The sequence below is a fragment of the Lytechinus pictus genome, chromosome 1, assembly GCF_037042905.1.
Source record: "Lytechinus pictus isolate F3 Inbred chromosome 1, Lp3.0, whole genome shotgun sequence".
NCBI classification, from domain to species: domain Eukaryota; kingdom Metazoa; phylum Echinodermata; class Echinoidea; order Temnopleuroida; family Toxopneustidae; genus Lytechinus; species Lytechinus pictus.
This window is the reverse complement of record NC_087245.1, coordinates 31,773,104-31,798,837: the sequence shown is the minus strand read 5'-3', so window position 1 is coordinate 31,798,837 and position 25,734 is coordinate 31,773,104. Positions and strand designations below refer to the sequence as shown.

Below are 25,734 nucleotides of genomic sequence, written 5' to 3'. Positions count from 1 at the left end.
AGTATACCATGCAGGTCCGTGACTGTTTATTTCACCATTGTCATCACATATCGGTTCTTAGCCTTTTCCTAATAGTGTAAAATATCACAAGGTCCTTGTTGGTTGAAACAGATGGTTGCAATTGCTACTCTGGAAATTAAGGTCAAGTGCTCAATTAGAAATGGAAACTGTTTGTATTGTAATTGATAGCGGCATGTGATACACCCGAAGATCTTTGTAGATTTCTTTAATCTATTTTTTTACGAGATGGGGGTGGGGGAACGACATAAAGAGATATGCTTTATATTTACAATTGATTGCAATTATACATGGATTGCTTAAGACCAACAGTTACACTCAATTGTATAATTGGATCTTTGATGCAACAGTGCACTGGGGACATTAAAAAAAAAAAAAATTCATATAGCATTTCTATTTATTTCAATGTAGTTTAAACAGCACTACTAATTAAATGCACTGCTCACGGGTATAGGTGTTGTGGCCGGGGATCGAACCCCAGGCTTCAGATGTCCAGTCAGACGCCTTGGACCACTCTGCCATGGCATCTCAGGACTGGGGAGTATTTTATGAAAGGAATTATATCCAAAAAAATCTAATTTCATCTAGCAGCTATCATATTCATCATAACAGTGTTTCTTAGCCAATCAAATCAAGAACAGCGGTCAGCTCTGATTAGACATACAACAAATTGTTGATGCTGTGGTGAGTGTTTCATAAAACAATTTTGCAATATTGTTTCATTGACAAGTGTTAAAAGCAACTCAACTCCTTGCACCCGATTGGCAGAGACTGATTTTTTTTTGCTTTATGAAAAGTCCTCTGTAGTATTATTTTTCAAAAGATTAGTTGAAGGAAGAAGGTTTGGATACTAGACAAAATACAAAAAAAATTGGCATATCTTAGGAAATATCTGACTCATCTTAATATCATGTTGGCATAACATACTTTCAGAATGGTTCATATTATGACGAATTTGGCAATATTTCATTGTCTTATTATCAAAGTAGAAGGGAATAAGTCTGCAGCAACAAGAACAGGTGTGGCGTATTATCAGTTTCCTTGTCACCATGCAGCTTGAGTATTACAAAGCTTTGATGGAACCATCAAATAAAGCCAAATATTTGTTCAAGGGTTCGTGACAAAATTCACTGACATTACAAGGAAATCACTGGCTTATTAATTTTTTATTCAAACCACAACATGATCTCATATTTTGCGGGGAAAAGAGAGGAAATCATAACTTGGCAGATATCAAAGAAACATGTGGATGCATTGAATGCGTTCCATGGAGTATGACGTGAGTCATTGTTTAAAACCATGTAAAGTACAAAGATAGGTTGAACAAAACGGCCTTGCTTTTCTTACAAACTAAGCTCCATAAATGTAATTGGGGGAAAGAAATAAAATCTGCTGGCTAAAAATAAATTTCTTTTGTATAACATCATTTTTTGTGTGTGTATAGTATCAAGTAGTGAACCGGTTGGTGAAAGTAAATGGGGTGGTACAGTGGTAAGAACACAAACTGGGAAGGATGACAAGCATGAAGGTTCTCTGAGTTCTCTGGATGGGAGGTTCAAGAAGGGGATGGCCAAAGACATGGAAGAAGCAAGTTGAGGAGAGTAGGAGGGGTGGGTCGAGGATCGACGGAGGTGCACTGAACAGTGAAAATCAAAAGGAAAATGAATAGAGGTACAGGCAGATAAGGTCTTAGTTTGTTCTGATCTAAATTGAAACATCAGAAGTCTCTGAATAGCAAAATTCCTTGATCAGAGAAAACAGTAATGGTAGTTTAAATCAACAGAGCCCCCAACTTTAAGAGGTCCTAACTTCAGAGATAGCAGGGACAACTGATCTGATTCAGTCGAAGCTCTTTATAAAACAGAGGATGGCCTAGATTCTAATGGATCATCAAAATACATATAATCATTAAGATCTAACCAAGTTCATCAAAGGTGTGATCACCGACTGCTCTCTGATACGCTTTCCATAACCCATACTATACTTAACCCCGGACTATCCTTAAGGCGACCGCACACCTTACGATTGGTCTGCGACCCGATTTCAGAGTAAAATGTAGTAGAATTTGATGCTAATATTGAGACTTGGAATATCTTACTGTGTAATGTTCTAAATCATCGTACGAATACCTATGTTCAAATCTGTGACGATGCTATCATCCTTCTTGGAATAAAAGCGAATTTAATATCTAGTCGTAATGACGTCATAGCAGTCGTACGATTGGCTACGATATGAAACTAATTTCGCTTTTACTCCAAAATAAAGGCATGTAATCTTTCAAAATGGTTATATTAGTATTCTTTCAATTAATTTTAACCTCAAATAAAATGATATGTTCCATTCACATTTTCAGAAAATGAGCAAAATGCGATTTGTTCCAAAATCGGATTGCGAACAGTCGTAAGGTGTGCGATGGCCTTTAACCCCATACTATCTTTTTTTTGTTTCACACTGTGTTTCTTAGCCTGGTTAACGCTTAAACCCCGGATTATCGCACAGAATATTAATGATTTTGCCACACAGCTTGTGATTAACGTGCAATTTTTACTTCTTTGATTGGCTCATGCTGAGCCACATTTTTCCTTAGCCCAGTTTTCGTTTCGCACTACATCTCTTAGCACCGCAAAAAGCCGGCTAACCCTGCTTTTTAGTAGGGCTAGATAGTACCGTACTATTTACTGTGCTTGCCCACTTTGCCAAAACGTAGTAACGTAGTGTGAAACCGAAGTGGGCCAAGCTTAACCCCGGGAAATTGGTGGAGCTAAGACCCCCCTTAGCCGCACCTATTTCCCAGGGTTAAGGAAAAAAAGTGCAGTGTGAAAAGCATATCAGCATGCCACAGATTTGACCCTTATAGGATGCATCTATGCCATCCCATCTTCAACAAGGGTGCAATTATTGTCAATTAACTTTGAGGACATGATAAAATCGCCTTCTTTCTCTCTAAAAAGGGATTTTATCACCGGTATGTAAACAGTCATCGTACTCGGAAGCCCTAAGTGCCAAAAGAAGGTGAGAGCTGGGGTAATGGTCTTTACTTTTTTATGCTATTGTATCTGAATTTTTATCAGATTGCGGAAAATTAAATCTAAAAAATCTAATCTACTTTATAAATCAGGATAATGGCCCTGGATGCTTCATAGATATGTTATTATCCCAGTCCCAAGCTGGTATTATCCCGGGTGGTATTCTGATAATCAAACTCAGATTGAACTCCATACTAAGCAAGCATTTTAGACCATACTTGAGTGATAGGTTCCATCTTACTTCAACATTCATGACATAAAATGATGTACTAAAGGTGTGAGTGATCAAAAATAAAAAATAAAAACTGAAAAAAGTGTTGAAAAAAAAACAACCCTGAAACTGATCTGAAAGAGCTCCAAAAAATTTTGTTCAGAGGAAAGCTATAATAAAGCTGAAATCAACAGCAAAAATAGTTAAAAACACTTAAAAAGAGGAATCTCACACCTTTTTTTTGTATACTCATGTCCCATTTTTCTCATTTTCTAACAAAACTTATTTCCTGAATGACTTCCTGAATGATCAATTTTTTTTCTTGGTAAATGAGTTGGAAAATGGCACTCCTTACAAGTGTGGTCTGAGTTAGCCTACATGTAGGTTTACTAAATCATTGCTATGGAAATGCCACACCAAAGTTTTGAACTATCCAAAATGATTCCATGACATTTGGGCCAGCGACAAATGCTCTGCTATGAATTCCACACAAACGACAAACTTTAACCATGTATTAACACTATACCCTACCCTAAACACTGACACACAAACCTATTGCAACCCTAACCCTACATCATAGATGATAAAAAGCCTGGAGCCATTCTCTCATAAGCAAATGTCGTGTCACCTCCAAAGCACCTTAAAAGAGTTCCCTGAGGAAGTACTCAATGACACCAAAACCTTGCCTTGTGGTTTATACTGTGAGGATCACAAATGCATATCAAATGTCACATCATCATGTCCTGCATGATACCGATCTCTGGATAGAGTCAGTGATGACACTAACCTCCAGATATATGAATGTGTTAAGATTTTACATAATATGCAATACGTCTTGGGAAAGAATTTGAGGTTGCCATCGCAAAGACGCGATGCATATCTCGAACCAATGACCTCTGGATCAGTTTGTAACCGCCACAAGCAGGTAGATTTCAAGCACATGCCATGGCATCCACTCAAGTGCCAAGTAAGGCTGCAAAATCTTATGGAGGAGCTCCAAAATGGTAAGTGTCAAGAAACTGCGCGAGAGTAAACCTTGCGAAACCCGAGCGTGGGAAGCGGAAGAAATGAAAAGCTTCCCCTCATCGCGATATGATCTGACTCACTCTCCTCCAATCTGAGTCAAGACTTAACAGGATGCTCTCTCTCTCCTTCTTTCTCTTTCGTTCTAGGGCCTTCTGTTTCTTGATCATAGTCTTCACTAGACTCCCAGCATCCCAGGAGGGTGGGCGGGGCTGGCTTGCTGGGGTGAATGTCCCCCTACCCTTGAGAAAGGGTACTGTCCTTTAATTAATAAATTACAAAATATCTCTGCAAAATTAAAATATGGAGGGTGGGGGAGGGGGCGCGTCTTCCTTTTTAGTAATTTCATTGGCATCCCTCCACACTCAATCGCTCTGAATGAGTGGGCGGGGCTGGACAGCTGGGGGCAATGTCTCGCTCCCCCTTCGAAGAAACCCAATCTCTTCTCATTTGCGATCATGTAAAGGTCTTTGCAAAGAGGGCAAAAAGAATTTAAAAGAAGAGAAATACATAAATGGAGGGAGAGAAAGAGTAGGGTGGGGGGGGGGGGCAACAGTGGTAAATAATGACTTATCATCAAGCATTTTTCTGGTATTTTGTGCCAAAATGGTGGGTGAGAAATGCTTACTGGGTTGAATGTCATATTACCCTTCTAAACATTCTACAACTCTTGTATGTTCTGCATTAAAAAAGAGAAGGGCGAGGAGGGAGGGGAGGGGGCAGAGATATCGGCCTGTCATGTCTCCTTCCTCACCTGTGTCTTCTGTCTGTTGATCATCTGCCATAATAAAGGTGAAGTAAGCGCTATCCAAGATCATTAATGAATTTAGATTGGACAGATACACATTTTCAATATCCTCTGTCAAGAATGAAATATGTGATTGCATCACTTAACCAAATAAATTTAAGCCCCATATGACCAAAAATGCAAACACATTAAGCAACTCTACATCTAAGGATCTTAATTTTCTTCTGAAAAACGCTCCAACTCTGATAATCATACATTATGTATGTACGAAAGGACCTACATGGGTTCAGCTAAAAAAATTACTTCCCTATTCCCTACTTATCAACTCTCAGGAATGTCAAAGGATATTATGTTTGAAACCTAAAAAAGTGAGTTAACTGTTACTTTCTGTTTCATGTACAATAAAAAACAATTATGGCTAATGGCTTGTTGAAAAAAACAACTCACTAAAAAGGATTAATAACATATCATCATTTGCGTAACATGAATTAGTAAACTCATCAGAAACAAAACATCTTCCTTAAAATCTAATTTTGTTTTATTTTCCTCTTTTCACTTTTATTGTGGAGAGGATCCACTACTCGCAAGATACACGGACGGAATAATTGTCCTGGTATCGTATTAGAATTTGCTCCACATTTTTAAGACTGCTTAAAGTTTTGTGTGGCAGACTTTTACACAGGACTGCACAGAACTTAATTGATAGCTTCACTCAATTTGTTTTAAAATTTTTTTTAAAGAGAGACAGAGAAAGAAAGAAAATTGGATAGAAATGCGATTGCATGACAGAGACTGTTGCTCTCACTTCCTGTCTTCCCATCATGCTTAGCAACCAGGATGATAACAACGGGTCATCATAACAGCCTGAAGTCAAAACACCCAGCGGTGGGTTAGCTTTACAGTGGTGTGTTCATACACAGTAATTATCAATGTTTCTCTAACTTAAAAAGAATAATAAATCTTTGATGAAATACACAAAACAACAATATGTAGCTTGGATCGTAATATAGCAAGGAAAAAAAGAGACTTACTTTTCTGGTCTGGGATCTTCATTCACACACATATCTTTTTATTCTTTTCTATTTTTATCGAATATATATATCATTCAAATCTGAAATTGGAAATATACACACCTATACACTAAAAATGCCCTTATTAGCATTCTTATTACAGCCCTAATAATAAATCAACAAAATGTATGTATTGTCTTTACTTTATATCTCACGTTATGATACCTGACAATTTTTGTCATTCAAAAACCTGTTTATTCTGTTGCACAGGAGATAATGTATTAACACATTATCTGGAGTGTAACGTACAGAGATATAAATGTTATAATTGATTGTGATCAACTGAATCTTCTATGCCTGGGAAATGCAACAATGTTTTATTTCAAACTAAAGGATTTTAGTTTGCAAAAAAAGAAAGCATATTGCAGACAAACAATTCATAGTTTTATTACCTGGATCATTGTACTTGCGCATGGCTACAGAAATAGTTATACAGTATTAACTGCTTAAGTTAATGTATATATCATATCAAGGTTAATGATTTATTTGTAAAGACTGAAGTCTTCAACATGATGCAATACATTATACAAATGATTGGGAAAATATTTAAAAACGGTTTATGGTAAGCAGTAGTAATCTCAATAAGGTTGCTTATTTACCACACAATGCTAATCTCTTGCAAGATCCATTACCGTGTTTATAACAATTTTATGTAAAACAAAACAAGTAATCGAACAATGAAGGCAATTTGAAATAATAAAAGTTGTCATACGACTATAACATTTAATTTTTTTTTAACCTAAAAACCTAAAAATCACAAGGATCAAAAAGTCATGTGTGAATGCTTAAAGTATAATGGACTGCCACAGAATGAAATGACAAGTCCTGGCTTCAAGCTAAGATAACAAATAGATATTTCCTCTGAAAGCCTTTTAATCTCTTTTTCTGGCAGCCATTTGCAGCCTATTTGGGGATATTCCATAAATTGTCACGAACAGGGAACACTTTCGACTGGGATTTACTGGGGCATGTAATTGGAGGGCCTTTGTCTTCCCTTCCACGTCTTCGATCGACCATGAGCCGATCGAAGGTAAAGGAAAGGGCGGTCCACCTTCTGAAGTCTTGCCACATTGCAAGGTATACAAGTGACATCTGTCACTGCCCTTTAAATAATAGACAGACTTTGATGATTGATTCCAAGATTCTGAAATCAATCCAAACTTAAGAATGTAGGAAAGGGTGGTGCATCATATAAGCTATCCCATCTGGGAAACAGAGACATGCCCTGATAATTAAACATATCTACTTTCTCCAATGACAACGAAGGATTCATCATTAAGGCCTGGTTACACGAAGCTTAGCGATTGATTGTGGGGTTGATTTCTACAAATGCTTGCACCGATTATTGTGTATGATCAATCGTAAATCAGCCCTATGATCAATTGCTAAGTTTGATGTTACAGGGTCCAGGTACACCTGCTAAGCATCCCCACATGGGGGATCTGTCAGTACTCTCTGGAAAATAGACAGATTTTGATGATTACTAACAGATCCCTTCTATCTGCAATCAGTCACTACGTGTCCCACCATAAGAAAAGGTACACCTGCTGATTATTACCTTTTCCATAATAAGAATTTCTGATTATAACAGAGGGATAGACTTGTGATCAACATAACCCTTCAGGTACGGGAAATGGGTAACTTGGTGTTATTCTACATGACTAGAAGAATTAGGATTTGACAAAGTCAAAGATTTGTACTTTTCTTAAATTTTTGACAAATATTTCAAAGAATCTTTTCCCAGGAAAAGGAATGTCATATTTCACCTCTAACAAAAGAGAATTAAACAAATATTGAATCTTTCTTTTACGCAGACCTTCTTGCAAAATCTGAGTGATTCTGCGATGAGGTTTATTGTTTAATGTTCATAACTGTTAATGTGTCAATGTTTAACTTAAAAGTGTAAATATGTTCATTTTTCTAATGTACATGTATTTTCAAAATATCATGTAAAAATGCAAGTTTCCATTTATTCATTTATTTGGGACAACAAATACTACCTTATGAACTTTATGATTTCTCAGAGATTTAAATGTGATTGAAAATCACACTTACATTTCCAGTTGTGTAGATACAGTGGTTCAGAAAATGAACATATTTCAAGTGTTCAAGTTCTGCCATGTTTAGATATTTAATTGTGATAAAATATTACATTCAATAAAGTTTATTTCTCTGGGCTCGCCGAACTTTGTAGTGTTGTTTTCTCCATTCAACACTCAGCATGAAGGAGTGCATTTTCTGGTGGGGTTCACTAACTTTTAAGCACCACTGTATATAACGTATCACTACGATGGTCAGATCATTCTGAGGGGATAGATGCCACCCTGTTCTCATTAATGAGATTACACATGAAATATGATGCATGGTGAAGCAGGACTTTTCATCATACTTCGCACTCTGTAGTACAAAAGTACCCTGTTTAAACACCTACATGTGTACCAATATATCATGTGAACCAATATGTACAGCTGCCAGAGGAGGTGGTTAGAACCAGGGCCCCGAGAACATTTTTTTTTACTGGGAGTGCTGACGTAAATTTGACAAGCAATAAAAAAGGTTCACTACAAAATATACATGTAGGTCATTTACTTTACATTTTTCCATTTGTTAACACCTACCAGAATTCCAGGGGTGCTGCCTATAGAGAATAATACATGCAGCACCCCCAGCAAACCCGCTTCCCAGGGCCAAGGTTGGAACTATAGTTCCCCGAGTGATGCCCCCGGAGGAAAACGGTTGCGTCCCCGTCACCGTGGGGACCATGGTTTCACCAAACTTCATTCGAAATTTAACATTTCCCCAAGACTTTTTAAACATGTATAAACTGTTACCTTCAACGTTGCTCTGTGCGTATCTGGTAGCACCAAGACGAGGAGATTAAGGCACTGTAGCTGCTTTTTCCGGTCCTTGATTTCTATTAAAAAAGGAAGGACAAAAGAAAGGTTATATGTTTATCAAGCAATTACACTTATCCAGTATCTCCAATAGGAAGTCCCACGACTAGGGTTGTTTTATTATCATTCGGTCGCTAAATAAAGAACTTGACATATCAACAACTGAAATCTAACACAGATTCCACACTAGTAGATTTATTACAGGAATTAGCTGTTTGTAGGAAATATGGTTTCAAAATGCATGCTCCTTATTTACAATGAAGTTGATTTAACTCCCCATCCTCCTCTTGTGGTATCAAACTCTTAAAATGTGGAATACTCACTTTCAACCATGGCAAAGGCATTCACGTATTCAAATGTAAGGATGGGCGTAGGCATCTCTCTCAAGAACTGCTTTAAAAGTCCAACTGCATCATTAATCCGCAGGTCTTCAAAGCTGAACTTGCCATCGTAGAAATCACGCTCAATCTCTTCTCGAAGTTGCTGTAGTAATAGAAAATTTAAAAAACATATTTTTTAATACATCATGAATATGGGAGCAAAGAAAGGATTTTGATTTTTCCTCTTTTATAACAAATATTCATAGAACACAAAGGCAGTTCATTCATGTGGAGAAAAATATCAAATCACATTTATTCATCCAAGTAAGAGCCAAATAGCAAATTAAAATAGCAAATTAATGCAACATTTCAGGGAAAAATAATGCAAGTTATGTATCTTGTTTTTACAATACTCGAAAGTTATCAATGAAGTATAATGTTCTAAAAAAACCTTCACGTAATGCAAAATTAAGCTTACATATTATTAACCCAGGGAGCTCCGGCCTGCGCAGCGGGCCGGAGCCCAGGGGCTTACCGTGTAATTCGCCATACCCCACGGTAGAAGCGTGAGGTATGGTCTAAATCATTTTAAGAGTAAATAGTTAAAACAGAAATTAAGCACTTACCACGATTATATGGATGAAGGTCTAACGAGTGGCAGCTTCCTGACATCGAGGCACAGACTGGAACCTCAAAAAACGAAAAGTTATGTCGCGGTAGCTCTCCTTCTTTCAGAAATCATAGCAAAATGGCCGTTCGAGACCGGTACCGAGGGTGTAGGGCGCATGCGCGAATTTGACAAAGTCTATATGCGCTAGTGCTATAGCCTCGGTCTCGATCGGCCATTTTGTTTTGAATTTTGAAAGAAGGAGAGCTACCGCGACAGAACTTTTCGTTTTTTGAGGTTCCAGTCTGTGCCTCGATGTCAGGAAGCTGCCACTCGTTAGACCTTCATCCATATAATCGTGGTAAGTGCTTAATTTCTGTTTTAACTATTTACTCTTAAAATGATTTAGACCATACCTCACGCTACTACCGTGGGGTATGGCGAATTACACGGTAAGCCCCTGGGCTCCGGCCCGCTGTGCGGGCCAGAGCTCCCTGGGTTAACATATTATTGGTAAATATAACATAAGATGCCCATTATCCTGAGGGTATGCATAATGTGCATAATGAATTTATGTGAAAACTCTTTTACGTTTTTAGATTCATTTATACAAACAGTTGAATGAGTTGTTTAATGCAGGATTGGCATGGATTCTGCCTTTATCTACTGAAACCCTCTCCCATGGGTTTAGAGCATCAAATACAGATTAATGCCTTCCTTCATAGCAGTGCCATGGCTGGAATCCAATTCATACACATGTACATAACTGCATTACAGAACTCTTTTATTTCCCAACACACATCATTAAACTTGAAAGGGATCGAAGTTGACAAGTCGAAAGCATTGCCCGAATTTAGCCTTCCATCAAAGTGCAGTAATAAACAGAAACAAGGTTATACTTCCTGTGCAAAATATATCTTTTCCTATTTTCCCTGGCATACTATTATATGGGAGAGGCACACTACACCTTCCAAGGCAATTGCGATGTACCACAGGCCTTAAATTTCTTTCTTTTTAGGGCAAGGTTCTACATTTCTATATGTGACTAGTCACCCAATAACCAACAATAGGTCACCAGGTAAGGTTCTCTAAAAATTATCCCAAATAGTATTTTGGTCATCCAAGAGAAAAAAATTGGAAAATTAACTTATCGAAGGTGTAATTCTTCTTCTTCATCTTCATAATGTAGAAACTTGAAGTTGTAAAGTTAAATAAAAGATGAGATAAAACATTTTTTTTACCATTTTTTTTCAGGACTGCTTGGAAGTTTCACTGAAATTGCAGTGTGTACATCTCATGCCTGAGTGAACCCTACTTTCAGTTCAAACCCGATTTTCTCCTTAATATTCTGAATTTCTTCTATAATCAATCTAGGACTTGAGTGGGTTATTGTTGATCAATTTTGACAAGTTACATATATCATTTCAAAGTTCAGGATGTTCTTTTTCAAGCTCAAAACAAGGTTTCAAAATTTGTTTTGGGCGACTTGTTGGTGGTTTTGGGATGGCAGGTAACATATTACATCATAACTAGGAAAAAATTTAAAAGGGTGTAGAAATTTTCAAGGTCAGTCAGAGGGGCATCAAGACCATAGCCTTTATAGGGTCTTTGACTGCTTCAAGCTCAGGTGCAGATTTCATTTTGAATTTAGTATTATGAACATTTTTATGATATAATTAGATGACAATTTATCTATGATATGCTTGCCCCATTCTTGCAATTTTCATTCTATTTTTATTCATAATACATTTCTTCCCCTGCTCACAACAAAATTACACAGGAAGTGAGAATTGAAGAGTTTTGGATTTAATATGAAAAGGACAAAATGTGTTTTTAAAATGTGAATTTATTACTTCTGGGGAGTATTTTACAAAAAATTGGAGTGTAACTAGAGTCACACTTATATTCCTGGGCCCCATTGCATAAAAGTTCCATTATGGTAACTTTGCCATCCAATGGTAACTTGCATGGAATCCTTGATTTTGATTGGCTGTTGATCAGGGTTACCATGGTAGTTACCATTGGATTGCAAACGTACCATAATAGAAACTTTTATGCAACAGGGCGCAGATGCGTAAGGTGTAAGGTATCACCACATTGGTCTAATCATGCGAAGAGAATGTGAGTTACTGCATAATAATCAATGAGATTGTGCATCACACATCATGCGAGCATCAACATTTAAAGCATGACTTTAAGTAAAACTTAATGTAGATCTAACGGCATGTAACCCCCCCCCCCCATTATGAGTGGTACATTGAACCAATATTTCAGCTAGTACACCCCAAGCCTAGAACTGTCTGGCATTTTAAAATCAGATATACTTCATTTAACCTACAGATTAATTAGTCCATGTCATTACTGATGAATCATCAATATCAAACATCAGCTATGATTATCACAAAGGCTTAAATCACTGAGACAGATTGATTTCCAATGATGTTATTGCCAAGTTCATTGATCATTCCCCTCTCCAAGTTTTAAAAAACAATAATTCACCCAAGGTTACAAACATTTCCAGCATTTATTATTTCTATCAATAAAACAATGTTATTATGTCATTCACATTTCTATGAATAAATATTGGATGGTTAATCTCATGGTCACCTCACCACCGCTCCCATCCTATTTTCCGTTACATCATGTGACACATTCCCCGTAAATATCTTTCTCAGATTAAGATTGATCCACTTGTTTTCAATGTTTGTCAAATTCAATGTTCAAATACTACAATAATAATAATAATAATAATGGATATTTAGAGGCGCTAAAAACGAAAGGTACCTTGCGCGTACAATGTATGAATAATAATTTAACATTTGCAATAATTACCACAATATTCAAGATAAAAAGGGAAATTGATTATTGAGGAAAAAGGAATGTCTTAAGGGGAGATTTGAAGCCAAGAACACTGGAAGCATTTCTTATTGAAAGAGGGATAGCATTCCAACTCTTGGCAGCTGCTACAGCAAAACGTTTTCGGCAGAGGATAGTTTTGACAAGGGAATGCAAAGTCTGCATTTTGTATCATCCTTGTTTTATGATTTCTGTGAAGTTTTGATTGTGTTTTTTATATTCTATTTATTTTATGATTACAATTTTACCTTTGTATCATACAAACCAAAATGTCATCTACACCACTGTTATAAAATGGATCTCTCCAAAAGCATTATTGTAGATATTCCAGAGTCCATAAAATTCTTACAAAGTTGTTAAGTATTTTGTAAACTTGTTGATCTGAGCGTAACGATTCCCATACAATTTAAGTACTTATCTCCTTTTCTTACTGAAAAGATTTATGGAATTGTGAGGAAGAAGATAAAATGAGTGGACATGCTGTGAAGTTAAAATAATAAAGAAAAAAAAACTTTTTTTTTTAAATCTGACAAAAAACAACAAATTTCATATGTAGAATTTTAATAAAAAGCACTGCATTCCATAACATAATGGTAATAACCATTTACAAAGTAAAGTTGATTGCTGCTTCCATAAACCTTTCACTAACAGGGCTTTCATAATTGCTTGTGCGATCGTTTGCGATCAATTGGTCACAATATATGTTGCACACAATCACAACGGTTGTAAACAGTCGTACCACCAATTGTGAAAGGGGCTTAATACACCGATACAATATTTTAGTTGAATTTATCTCAACTTCCTCTCATCACGTAGAGAACTCTGTGATTTTTTTTTTAAATTCCCTTCTCCCACTCATCATGTCAACAGGAAACAGTGCATTCTCAATTCAATGCACAATAGGCTATACAGTATGAATATCATATCAGTTGCGCAATGGACCCTACATTTTAAGGGGAAAGACATGGCGTAAGGGGCGAAATTTGAAATTTCTAACAAAAAATTGCAAGCGAGCAAGGTGAACTAACAAAATAAATACAAACCTCTTTATTCAAAATCTAATTTTGTGCTCCATTTTGATATAATATTCAGAAATGAATATATTTTACAATTTTTCTTTACTTTTCTTTAAATTTCTTATTTTTCTTGGTCAAGATTTTCTTTCTTTTTTTATTTTTATTTTTTTTGTCGGGGGGGGGGGGGGGAGGAGGGGAAGGGTCCATGGCCCCCCATCTGTATGCCAATGAATCAAATGCAAGGAAATAATGCTTTCATGGCTCATCACTGCTCCACACTGCCTTTCTAATGGATTATAGTGACTATCCTGTTGTAGTATTAAGAGAAGAGGATACACCCACAATGCACAATTGTGACTGTTGCTCATAGAAATTGACTACTTTACAATATCTTGTTTTAAAACTTTCCACTGATGACTGAATTCTATAACTCCCATTGGTTTTGTGAAGGAACCAACCTGTTCCAGTATGCAACAGGTAAAGTTAGTTCATTTCTACATATAGCTAAGTCACACAACCATTTAAATTGTAATAGTGTATTATATTCTATATATATATATATATATATATATATATATAACAAATTTCTGTTCTTACCCTTAATAGAAAGTATTAAAGATCCCCTACCTCAAAACAATCAAAGGTTGTGTTCCCTATCCCCTTTGTCACCTGCTTGTTATGTAATTTTTCTTCCTCATGCCCGAGTATCTCTGGTGCCCTAAACTAAATTCTACCCCCCCCCCAAGTGGACTTAGGATACGCCTGTCACGAACATGGACTACAATATATTTGCACAATGCTGAGAATATAATCCACTCTGTCCATCATAAGTGAGAAGTGAAAGCTAATACCTGGGTAACGTAACACAAAGTTAATCAATTGATCGTAGTGCTGATTTTAACGATTAATTACATTGGTCATTGGGTGCAATCGATCATAAAAATAAACAGTACGATCAATCGCTTTGCTTTGTGATACAGGAAACCTGGTGATTATTGTAAGGTCAGTTTGGCTCTTTTCATAATTGTGATAGCATTCAAGGGAAACAATTACAGGCAAAAACACTCAGGTTTGAAACAACATATCCCATTCACACTATAACACTTGATAATATGTGTTTGCTTAAATATCTTAGATGTAGGTCATTCCATTGTTTTAGTTAGATTACATTTCATTCTATTTCTCTCTAGTCAGTGAAAGTGAACTCCACCAACCTTATAGAGAAATGCATTTCATGACAGAAATGTAAATTTCTCTGTAAGTGGCTATCATGATAGCAAGAGATATTGATATATTTATCATGACTATGTCATCTAACATGGATTAATGAGTGGACGAATGAAGAAATGAATGAATGTGTGAATGGATGGATCAATCAATTAATTACTCAATAGATCAACGAATCATTGAATCAATAAGTTAATGAATCAATTAATGAATCAATCAATTAATCATTCACCCAATCAATACATAAGAAACCCTCAACCAGTGAGTAATTTCTACATTAATGCATCTGTAATTCTCAGATGAATAATCTAATATTATATGAATGGCTTATAACCAACCCCCGCTTCAGAGGGATGGATGGATGGATGAATGAATAGATTGATTAAAGAATGAATTAATCAATGGCTTTCATTACCTTTATCCTTGCTGATGAACCTGGTACTCTCAACACTCCTTCTTCATTTAAACCATGGATTTCTAAGTAACCTATTAACTGAAATGAGAAATAAATGATTAAATATATTTTACCAACATAAAACATACAACCATGGAATGCGTATATCTAATCAATGAAATACATATCAGTATATACAAATGAATATAAATATCGACCAGCAGCACATGCTGAAAGGGTTAAGTTAAAAATTCATGAATAGCAAGACAATTACAAAGCAAATTATTAAAAAAAATGACTGCTTTTGCAACTGTCTGCCTTAAACACTGTGCATTAATCTACCCCAGTAGTTATTTCTCTTGATGTAAAATACAATCATTTAAGGACGTTCCACAGTTATATTTGTGCGCATTATGATCTGCGCATAGTTTACACTCTGCGCGCTGACGTCACAATGGATGAACAGGTGATTAATTAGCTGCGGGTATGAGCTGATTTTTCTCATCTTCTGCACTTTAACTGCAGATCCGATGCGTTATTTCATGAAGCAAAAAAATTGAATTATTCCATGGACCATTCAAAAAAATATTCTCTACAATTTCAAAATACAAAGAATCAGGAATATTAGCCCGAGTTTGAATAAATGGTAGAGTGGTTTTGATTTTTTCTTCACATAGATACTAAGCATTCGGCCCATTTTTGGTGTTTTAAAAAGCACATTTGCTCTAATAAAAATGCTGATAGTTTAAAAACAAGCACATGAACCCCTATTTTTTAATGTTTGTACCTCTTAGGTATACCTTCCTCTACAACTCTGCAAATTTTGGTGAAAATGACATGGATTTTGAATAAAGTGCAGCATTTATTGTACGTTTGTAGTTTGTTACTGAAATTTTACATTTTTTAGATTGGGATTTTGTTATCTTTTACGCCATTTTTAAGAACTGACAGTGCTGTTAAACTTAAAATTGCAAACAAATAGCACTATTAATAGATTCTCCATTCTAACGATACAATTATTAACTCTCTTGCGAAATTTGATGACTTTTTCATGTATTTTGAATGAGTAATGGAGGTTTAAACTCATTGTAGTAATCTTGGGCGGTCTAAAAATGCCAAATTATTTTGAATGCGCAATTGTTAAGAACATCAATTTGGGTGAACTTTGAAGCTCTATAGCAAAAAATCAAGCACATGGACCTATGTTAATTTTTGCATATTTCGAATATTAAGGTTCTAAAGTATCTATGTGCAAAGTTTTGTAAAAATGACATGGATTTCACTTTAACTGTGGAACGTCCTTAAAGGTCCTTCCCGTGTACCTACATGAGTACAAAGTCATACAAATTTTGTAAAGACCAAGCGTCAATGACAGAGAGAACCTATTTATGTGTGTACATGTATTTAAAATGCATGAAAATGGCAAATCAATTTTGTTGAATGTGAATAGGTAACTGATTTGCAAGATCAGTCAATTTCTTATAAAGCATTTTGAGTGAGTCAAATGCTCATTAGGTGAAAAGACTTTGGCTGAAAGTGCTCCCACTATGTTGGATGCACTCTCTTCAAACTATTTGCAATATGTAGTCTACAGAATCATTCAAATCCAATTTTAAAACATAATTATTTTTGTCATATTTCGAATAATCCCCTTCTCCATAATATATTTCCTCTGCGCCTCTGAATAAGTAACTCAATATAAGGCGTACTTTAAATGCTATATATCAATTATCTATAAAGTAAGTACTTCATATGATACATGTACATGTGCATACAACATACATGTACTCCCATAGCCTTGACTATAGTTCACACTTTCATGACCATGGGAGAGTGATTCAAGTAGGTTTCAAAACAAAGTAGGTTTCATTATAAAACAATCACCACGGGCAACATCGCAAACAAGGAAAAATGTAAGACCTTGTCCAAAATAATTGGGACATATAATGCCTTGATATTACATTAAAAGAGAAAACTGAATATTTACACAAATATATTTTATAATGAATAGAATAGCTTTGATTGATTCTCAATGCATTTGAAAATAATTGATTTCTCAAGAAAAATTTAAAGAAATTCTAATATATTATATGTTGATATGTCCAGTTGTGGATACAGGAGTTTGAAACATATGAAAGGGGGCACATGGAGCAAATTTTAAACAAGACGGTGAGCACATTATAATTTTTTAGATTTAGCCATATCAATACTTTCATATATGTTCACTGGGCAATTTTCAAAATATAGAGGGGCATGTACCCCTTGGGCCCCCGCCTGGACCCGCCACTGGTGTCTGACCAGTATCAATGTCCTAGGTCAAGTTCTATTCATGTCATTCTCCTTTGATATACACAGTGAACTCAATTTTCTTTTGTATTATCAAACAGTAATACCCATACTTTCAAAATTATTTCAGCAGCTGAGCTCTGCCCCATTTAACAATATTATGCTGAAAGAAACACTTTCTGTCATAACAGTTCTCCAGTGTAGCTGTTTATCATGTTCACAATAAAACCTTTCAATTCAGAAAATACCTTTTATTTAGGGTGGGTATTATCACTCTTCCTTGAACATATTTGTTGCCATTAAAAATGTGTTTACTATCATTTGTGACTCTTAATATAAATCATGACAATCAGATCATAATTAAGTAGAACTTTATATATCAATGACATGTGAAAGTCCTTTACAGTACCTCATACTTACTTTTTGGAGAAAGAGAGGTGTGGTTGTTTCTGGGCTCCACATTCTATCGTTGGCAATGAGGTTTCTTAAAGGAACACCAAATACACCATTCTCTGTACAAAGAAGCCACAAACAAAGAAGAAAAATGATAATTGTTTCTATTTGATAGTTTGATTTGGGCATTTCATACTATACATGCCACAGATTTTCATTATCGTGAGGGGCTTTTGGGTCGACCACATTTTCCTGAGATGTACATGATTGCATGGGCCGCAAATAAGAGTTGTTAGATCAAAGAAATATTCCTCTGAATGATAAAAACCAAGCACAGGTAATAAGAAGGATTAATCAGTCGAACTATAGGTGAAAACTGAAGTGTGTAAAGTACACTGTGGTCGACCAATCTCTCACGATTAACGTGCATCAGTGACAGTCACAATTAGGGCGCAATTTGCAAGCATATATTTTAAAACATTGAGGATTGAGGCCCTTAACGTATTGGAAGTGAATTGCTTCAACAAGGCTTTCAATGCACATTTTACCATGGCAGCATTTATACCAATTTCACAAGAACTTAGTACTCATCAATTTGTGATCAATATTTCATTTGATATTTGGTGAGTAACACAGTAGTGTATACCGGTAATTATTACTTTTGAAATCAAGATCAAATTTAAGGAATGAGCTTGTTACATTTCATCGAAGTTCATTACATTACTAAAGATGAACTTTGATTTTTCACTTTGTGACCTTTACAAGTGTGTGAAATGAATACTTATTTCTTTTTTTTCATAACTTGAGTTTTCAAGTTGCACATAGATTTAACATATTAAGACATAACTAGCAAAATCAAATAGACGCCTCAAATTATTGAAGTAAATAGAGCATTTCAACAGTAGACTCTACATAGGTTGAATAAACGACTAGAATATCCACCCTATTCACCTGCAACTTTACATATTGAAGCAAAATCTTAAGTGGCTTCAAAAGTACAAATGAAAAAGATTTTATTACCTTTGACTCTCCTCTTGGTTGATTTTCTGATGGGTTCAAACTCGATGCCCATCCTGTCAAACATGGCCGTCAGCTCTATCAGAGCTATCTTCCTCACTTTATCAACATCCTTTCCTGATAGGAATTCTACTGGGGTGGTACCCTGTGCATCTTTGGCAATAGTGATATTCTGAAAAAGACAAGAAAAAAAAAAAAAAAAAACATTAAAACAAAATCATTCCTATCCACATAAACAAAATACCTGTATAATATAAAACAAATAACAAAACTTTATCACATCCTTACCGAAATGTGTTTTGGAGTAATTAATGGAAACTAATTAGCCAAGAGTGAAACAAAATTCATAATATTAATTTTGCAATATTAAAAACAAATGAAATTCAACTGTGTTCAAAATCTATCATTACAAATATATCCAAGTCCGTTGGAAGCATAAAGAAAAGTTAAATGGTATGTGACATACGCTATACAAGCACTGAATATTATCATTATTTTAGCAAAACTTCATGACTATTCATATAAATTAACAACAGCATGAACCGAATCTACCATGCATAATATTACATATTATAACCCCAACAAAAGCTTGGCTGCAATGAAAGGGTACTACATCATTCCAAGAATCTATTCTTACTGGGTATCCATTTACCTCTCCTGGGTAGAAAGTGTCGATTCTAGTTTAATACCTTGTTAAAGGGTAGTGGTGCCTCCACTGCACTTGCAGTGGGTCTTGAACCCAAATAACTATATCTATATCTAAAGCAGATAAAGCGGTCTGATTCAGGTATCCCAGGTAGAGAGCGTCAATTGTAGTTTAATAACTTGTTAACGGAAACTGGTGGCTAAGCTGCACAAGACCCTTTGGAAGTAGTGGGTCTCATACCCAGATAATTGTATCTACATCTACAGCAGATATAACGGTCTGATTCACCTCTCCTGTGTAGAGAGTGTCAATTGTAGTTTCATACCTTATTAAAGGGTATTGGTGTCTACAATGTATGTTGCGCTGGACCCTTTGGAAGCAGTGGGTCTTGAACCTACAAAACTATATCCTTCTACACCTACAGCAAATATAGTGGTCTGATTCACCTCTCCGGGTAGACAGTGTTAATCGTAGTTTCATACTTTATTAAAGGGTATTGGTGTGTACAATGTATGTTGCGCTGGACCCTTTGGAAGCAGTGGGTCTACATAACTATATCCATCTACATCTACAGCAGATATAGTGGTCTGATTCACCTCTCCTGGGTAGACAGTGTACATGTAAATTGTAGTTTAATACCTTGATATTAAAGGGTATTGGCATCTACAATGTATGTTGCGCTGGACCCTTTGGAAGCAGTGGGTCTTGAACCTACATAACTATATCCTTCTACACCTACAGCAGTTATAGTGGTCTGATTCACCTCTCCTGGGTAGACAGTGTCAATTGTAGTTTAATACTTTATTAAATGGTATTGGTGTCTACAATGACCACTATACACCACTGTCAGTGTCAACTGTAGTTTAATACCTTTATATTAAAGGGTATTGGCATCTACAATGTATGTTGCACTGGACCATTTGGAAGCAGTGGGTCTTGAACCTACAAAACTATATCCTTCTACACCTACAGCAAATATAGTGGTCTGATTCAGGTCTCCCAGGTAGACAGCGTCAATTGTAGTTTCATACTTTATTAAAGGGTACTGGTGTCTACAATGTATGTTGCACTGGACCATTTGGAAGCAGTGGGTCTTGAACCTACAAATCTATATCCTTCTACACCTACAGCAGATATAGTGGTCTGATTCAGGTCTCCCAGGTAGAGAGCGTCAATTGTAGTTTCATACTTTATTAAAGGGTACTGGTGTCTATAATGTATGTTGCGCTGGACCCTTTGGAAGCAGTGGGTCTACATAACTATATCCATCTACATCTACAGCAGATATAGTGGTCTGATTCACCTCTCCCTGGGTAGACAGAGTCAATTGTAGTTTAATACCTTTATATCAAAGGGTATTGGTGTCTACAATGTATGCACTCACACGTATTGCGAGGTTAGTATATTAGTATACTAACCTCGCACCACGAACCGCGTTTGGCAGTGGATTTCTAACTAGTGGGTCGCGCGTGTTGGGATCTCACTTCTTGGGTCCACAACACACGACTTCTACGGCTTGATTTTTCTGTGCGCGGTGGCATGTAATGAACCCTTGGGTGCAATGTATGTTGCGCTGGACCCTTTGGAAGCAGTGGGTCTACATAACTATATCCATCTACATCTACAGCAGATATAGTGGTCTGATTTATCGCCCTACAATGTCCAGGACGTATTCTACCACCTACCTAGACCGCAACACCACTTCCTTCATATGACTAATATTTTACAAAGGCTAATCAATCTGAAAAGGTACTTACTGGTAGGGTTGTAGCAAGGCTCTTGAATAGATCTTCTTGCCTTAAAAAGACTTCATCAGCACCATGTAGGTCCTATACACACAAAAGAAAAAACAAAAATGTATTGTATTATTAAACATAAATGCCAGTCGGGTAATGATCTGAAAACGTTTATACGGTATAAATACACAAAATATGGGGCAAAAATTCTGGTAGAAAATGTATACTTGCTAAAAATTTTTAAAAATAAGCAAGGCATTTCGGTCAGATATCGGGTCTTTTTCCAAGCAATAATAATACATTGTACAACATGTTCTTCTCTGTGTTGGTGATTTTCATTATGGTCGTTTTTTTCTTCAGGTTTTCAAGATTTCACAGAGTTGGATATATGTAAATAAACCAGATCATGATATGGTGACAATTGACTTAACTTTTAAGACTTTGTCATGAAATCTACTTTCCTTTTAATAACTTTAATATTAATTTCCATAAAAAACAACCTTCATGAAGAAATCTAAACTTCCAGAAAACAAAATGATGAATTGCCTATTTGAGTTTCTATAAGCTCTCAAAACTGATTGTTTACCAGATGTTTATTCCCGGTCCTTGTCACACAAACTTTAGTGTTCGATCAAAGTGCTGATTTTAACTCTTGAGTACATCGATCACTATATATGCAATCAATTACACATTCACTGTAAAATTTATTGCTTATCTTTGTGTTACGGGGCCCTGGTAAGTAACAAAACATAATCAAAACAAAACTGCTACTAGGTGTTTATTCCTCTTGGTGAACGGTCAAGAAATAATATTATGGTGAAATATGATCCCATCCTTTGGAACCTAGTCATATAAATCCAAAATAAATGTGTGAAATTGATCAGTTCCATATTTCTTTTCACAAGAGTATGATAAATAATCAATTACTTAGTAGGGAGTGCTCATGAGGATGTTCATAATGTATACCTTTAAGGGCAAGTCTTCCAACCCCCCCCCCCAAAAAAAAAAATGGATTTTAATAAATTGAGAAAAAATCACACAAGCAAAATGCTGAGTCAAGTCATTTAAAATTTTTCTTTATATTCACAAAACATCTATATGCACAACAAGCAAGATATATATATGCAAATGAGAGATACGAAAATGTCACACACAGTTGTACACATCCATATGTAGACATTACCAACAATTATGTGTCATGTATTAGACTGAAATATACTTGAATGACCAACAGGAAAATGTTGACTCAAGGATATGATCTCAATTTTTGTCAAAATTCATCTTAAACAACTCCAAAGAGGGTGAAACATAGATATATTCAAGAGAAACATGGTGCTTTGTTTCAATACAAAAGCAATTAACAGTACACAAATTACCTGAAGTCTCGCTTTCGATCTCTTCCTCGACAGAAAACTACACAATCCAAGCATCATTTTGGCAATCATGGAGAAACAACACTACTTGCTCTTTTGGGGGGATCAATTTACAAGAAATAAGGATAGGATACGCAATCAGAAATAGAACGATTTCATGGACATAATTCCTGGAGTATAATCCCTATAATCCAAACAGAGGCAATCTGAGGTAGCGGGGTAACCTAACACCGCTGATTGCTTAAAAGCAGCACAAAGGGATGGTGGTAGGAATATACATGTACAGGTACATGTAGATAGTGTCATCAAAATAAACCGTAACAGGTGCTTGAAGTAAATGTCAATCCAAACCAACGTCAAAAGAAATGATGTTGATTTCAGTACAAGGTCAAGAGAAATATTGGTCACTAACAAGATCTTCAGATCATAGGAGAGTTTCTCATAGGACAAGAAAACAAATAAACAATTGGTTCCAGGTGTTGAAACAAAAATAGATTTTTTTTTTTTTATAAAGGTATATCTTGATCCTGATCTTCACAACACTTCTTCAATCTTGACTACCAGAATATGAGAAACCATGAAGAAAATTGTAAGTTCTTGAGAGCAAAGCAAAGCAATGATGATCAAAATCCATAAGACAGTGGGGTCATCTCCTGCATGTAGGAAGATGATTCAAACTTCGTGCCGCTGCTGTTAATCTTCTATCTCTTGGTACACCAATACTAGCTCCACTGGAAAGTAATAAGATCAGGCTGAAATGAGTAATACCAATTAATTGATCCAGTCGTGTCCAAACCAACCCGCTCATGTGACATCAAGTCTGTAGAATGTCAGTTGTTTCAAGAATCAATGGCAATAAACCTTCGGCTTCTTGGCGAAGTCCCTCTTACGTACAACTCTTTGGCAATGCTCTGTCAGAACGTCCTTATTACTTTGACAAGGATAGCAGTGTGCAGAATGTCGATAAACTCGGTGTGGACTAGTTTCAAAGCTCTTTAATCATAATGCATATTCCAATCCGGACACAAGAGTTTGATATCTGATGTGTTCCCGTACAACAAGGGATTCAAGACACCCAGTTTGTTGCGCCGGTATGACAGATCTGCGTTGTCCACCGTAAATACTTCCTGAAAATATTTGTACTATTTCCTTGACCTCTGGTAAACTCTGCAAGAAACCAGGATGGTACGGCACTGCCTTTGAAAGAAAGTCAGGTTTCTTTGAGATGCAATTCGTAGAAATTGAACATGCTGCCACATGTTATCACGGACATCCTATAAACACGAATGCTGCAGACATCTACAAGGAAGCAGACATTCGAAATAATGAGACAATACAGACTACCAACAACTGCCTGAACAGATCAGGTATCGAAGAGCCAAAGCTGTGCCAAATTAGGGCATGCATTGATCGCTCTGTTTATAAAATAGGAAATTTTTATCGTGCAGAGGACGTTGCTGCACATGCAAGGCAAGAGACAATGCATACTGAACTGCCAAAGGAAATAGGTGAGGGCTGGTTGGTGGTCCAAAGACATAAAAAATTGATAGCATGATATGTCGAAGAGTAGTTTCCTCCACAACAGGATGTAGACTACATAAAGGTCAAGCCAACTTATTAGGAATGCTGATTAATTTTGGTTTGAATTTTACCTGAAATAATGGAGGGGAATTACTGATTTTTTTTCTTCCTATTGTCATCTTGTGGTCGGTATGAAAATGAAATATTCACTGTACACTGCTTCAGGCAAAAAATATTCTGGACACAAGAAACATCCTAAGTGACTATAAGTACATGGTAGGAAGGGAGAAGGTATTGTTCTGTGGGAGATTGCCTAGGCAAGGTTTGATTACAGGGTAGCTAGTCTGATGACATGGCTTTTCAAATAGCGTTTTCAGGGATAATGATAACTACTAATACTAATAACAACTTGTGTTTTTTTGTTGCACTTATCCCAAAGAAATGTATCTAATCACTTTCAGAAAATATGAGGAAAGTAAAAATTTCTGCCAAAAAATAAAATATTATTGAATAAAGTTGAGGGGACTGCATATATGTAAAGGCATGTAACTAATTAATGAACAAATAGGATGAATCCAGAATTGATTATCATTTATTTACAAATCAAACAGCAAGATTTTTCTAGCATGTGGAATATATTCATGTTTACATGTAATTGACAAGTTTTTGACATTTTGATTGAATAACCATCACATCTAGTCCAATTTCAATTTCAAATGATTTTTTTTAAATCTCTCTTTACCTCTTTCTTTCTCAATCACTACATCTCTCTCTCTCTCCCTTTTCTCTATCTTTCACTCTATCTATCTATCTATAAATAAAACAATCTATCTATCTATCAATCAAACAATCCATTTATCCATTCTCTCTCTCTCTCTTCTAACCTCTTCACCTCCTTTATCATCCCTCCTCTCAATCATCATTATCTTCCTCTTCTCTATTCTACACCACTTCTCTCATTTCTATATCAACCACTCACTCAATATACTGTCTGTATGGTGTTTATCTCTCTCTCTCTAGATCTTTCACTCTATCTATCTATCTATCTATCTATCTATCTATCTATCTATCTATCTATCTATCTATCTATCTATCTATCTATCTATCTATCTATCTATCTATCTATCTATATTTATCAATAAATCACATCATCACTGAGCGAATATCCTTTCAAAAAGCAAATCATGTCCATGATGGCCCCCCCCCACCCCCCCCCCGATTGTCAGAATAACTGCTGTGGTCCATCATATGAGTGTATCATATCCTGCTACGGCCGATAGCGCCTCTACTCTGACTGACCGGTGGAGATTATGATTCTACAAAATGCTTCCTGCATCCTACGTCAGTTGATG

The 25,734-nt window shown here is 36.0% G+C and overlaps 1 protein-coding gene across 1 annotated transcript; it reads right to left on the bottom strand.

Annotated features, from left to right (window-relative positions):
* Positions 1-5,589: 5,589 nt before the first annotated feature.
* On the bottom strand, positions 5,590-23,902 carry LOC129278351 (rho GTPase-activating protein 18-like). The gene is made up of 7 exons (XM_054914574.2): positions 22,865-23,902; positions 21,510-21,581; positions 19,110-19,278; positions 18,117-18,208; positions 15,432-15,509; positions 9,314-9,473; positions 5,590-9,010 (listed from the first exon to the last, which is right to left on the bottom strand). The coding sequence occupies exons 1-7, from the start codon at positions 22,931-22,933 to the stop codon at positions 8,874-8,876; spliced, it is 777 nt and encodes a 258-aa protein (XP_054770549.2). The 5' UTR covers positions 22,934-23,902; the 3' UTR covers positions 5,590-8,873.
* Positions 23,903-25,734: the final 1,832 nt, after the last annotated feature.

Bases quoted from the DNA above. Each gene is read 5' to 3' on its own strand.
- LOC129278351 (XM_054914574.2), bottom strand. From the start codon at position 22,933: ATGATTGCCAAAATGATGCTTGGATTGTGTAGTTTTCTGTCGAGGAAG. The intron at 9,474-15,431 runs GTAATGAAAGCC...CTATTACTACAG, and splicing joins GTTCATCAGCAAGGATAAAG to CAACTTCGAGAAGAGATTGA. The intron at 9,011-9,313 runs GTGAGTATTCCA...CTTTTTTAATAG, and splicing joins TGCCTTTGCCATGGTTGAAA to AAATCAAGGACCGGAAAAAG.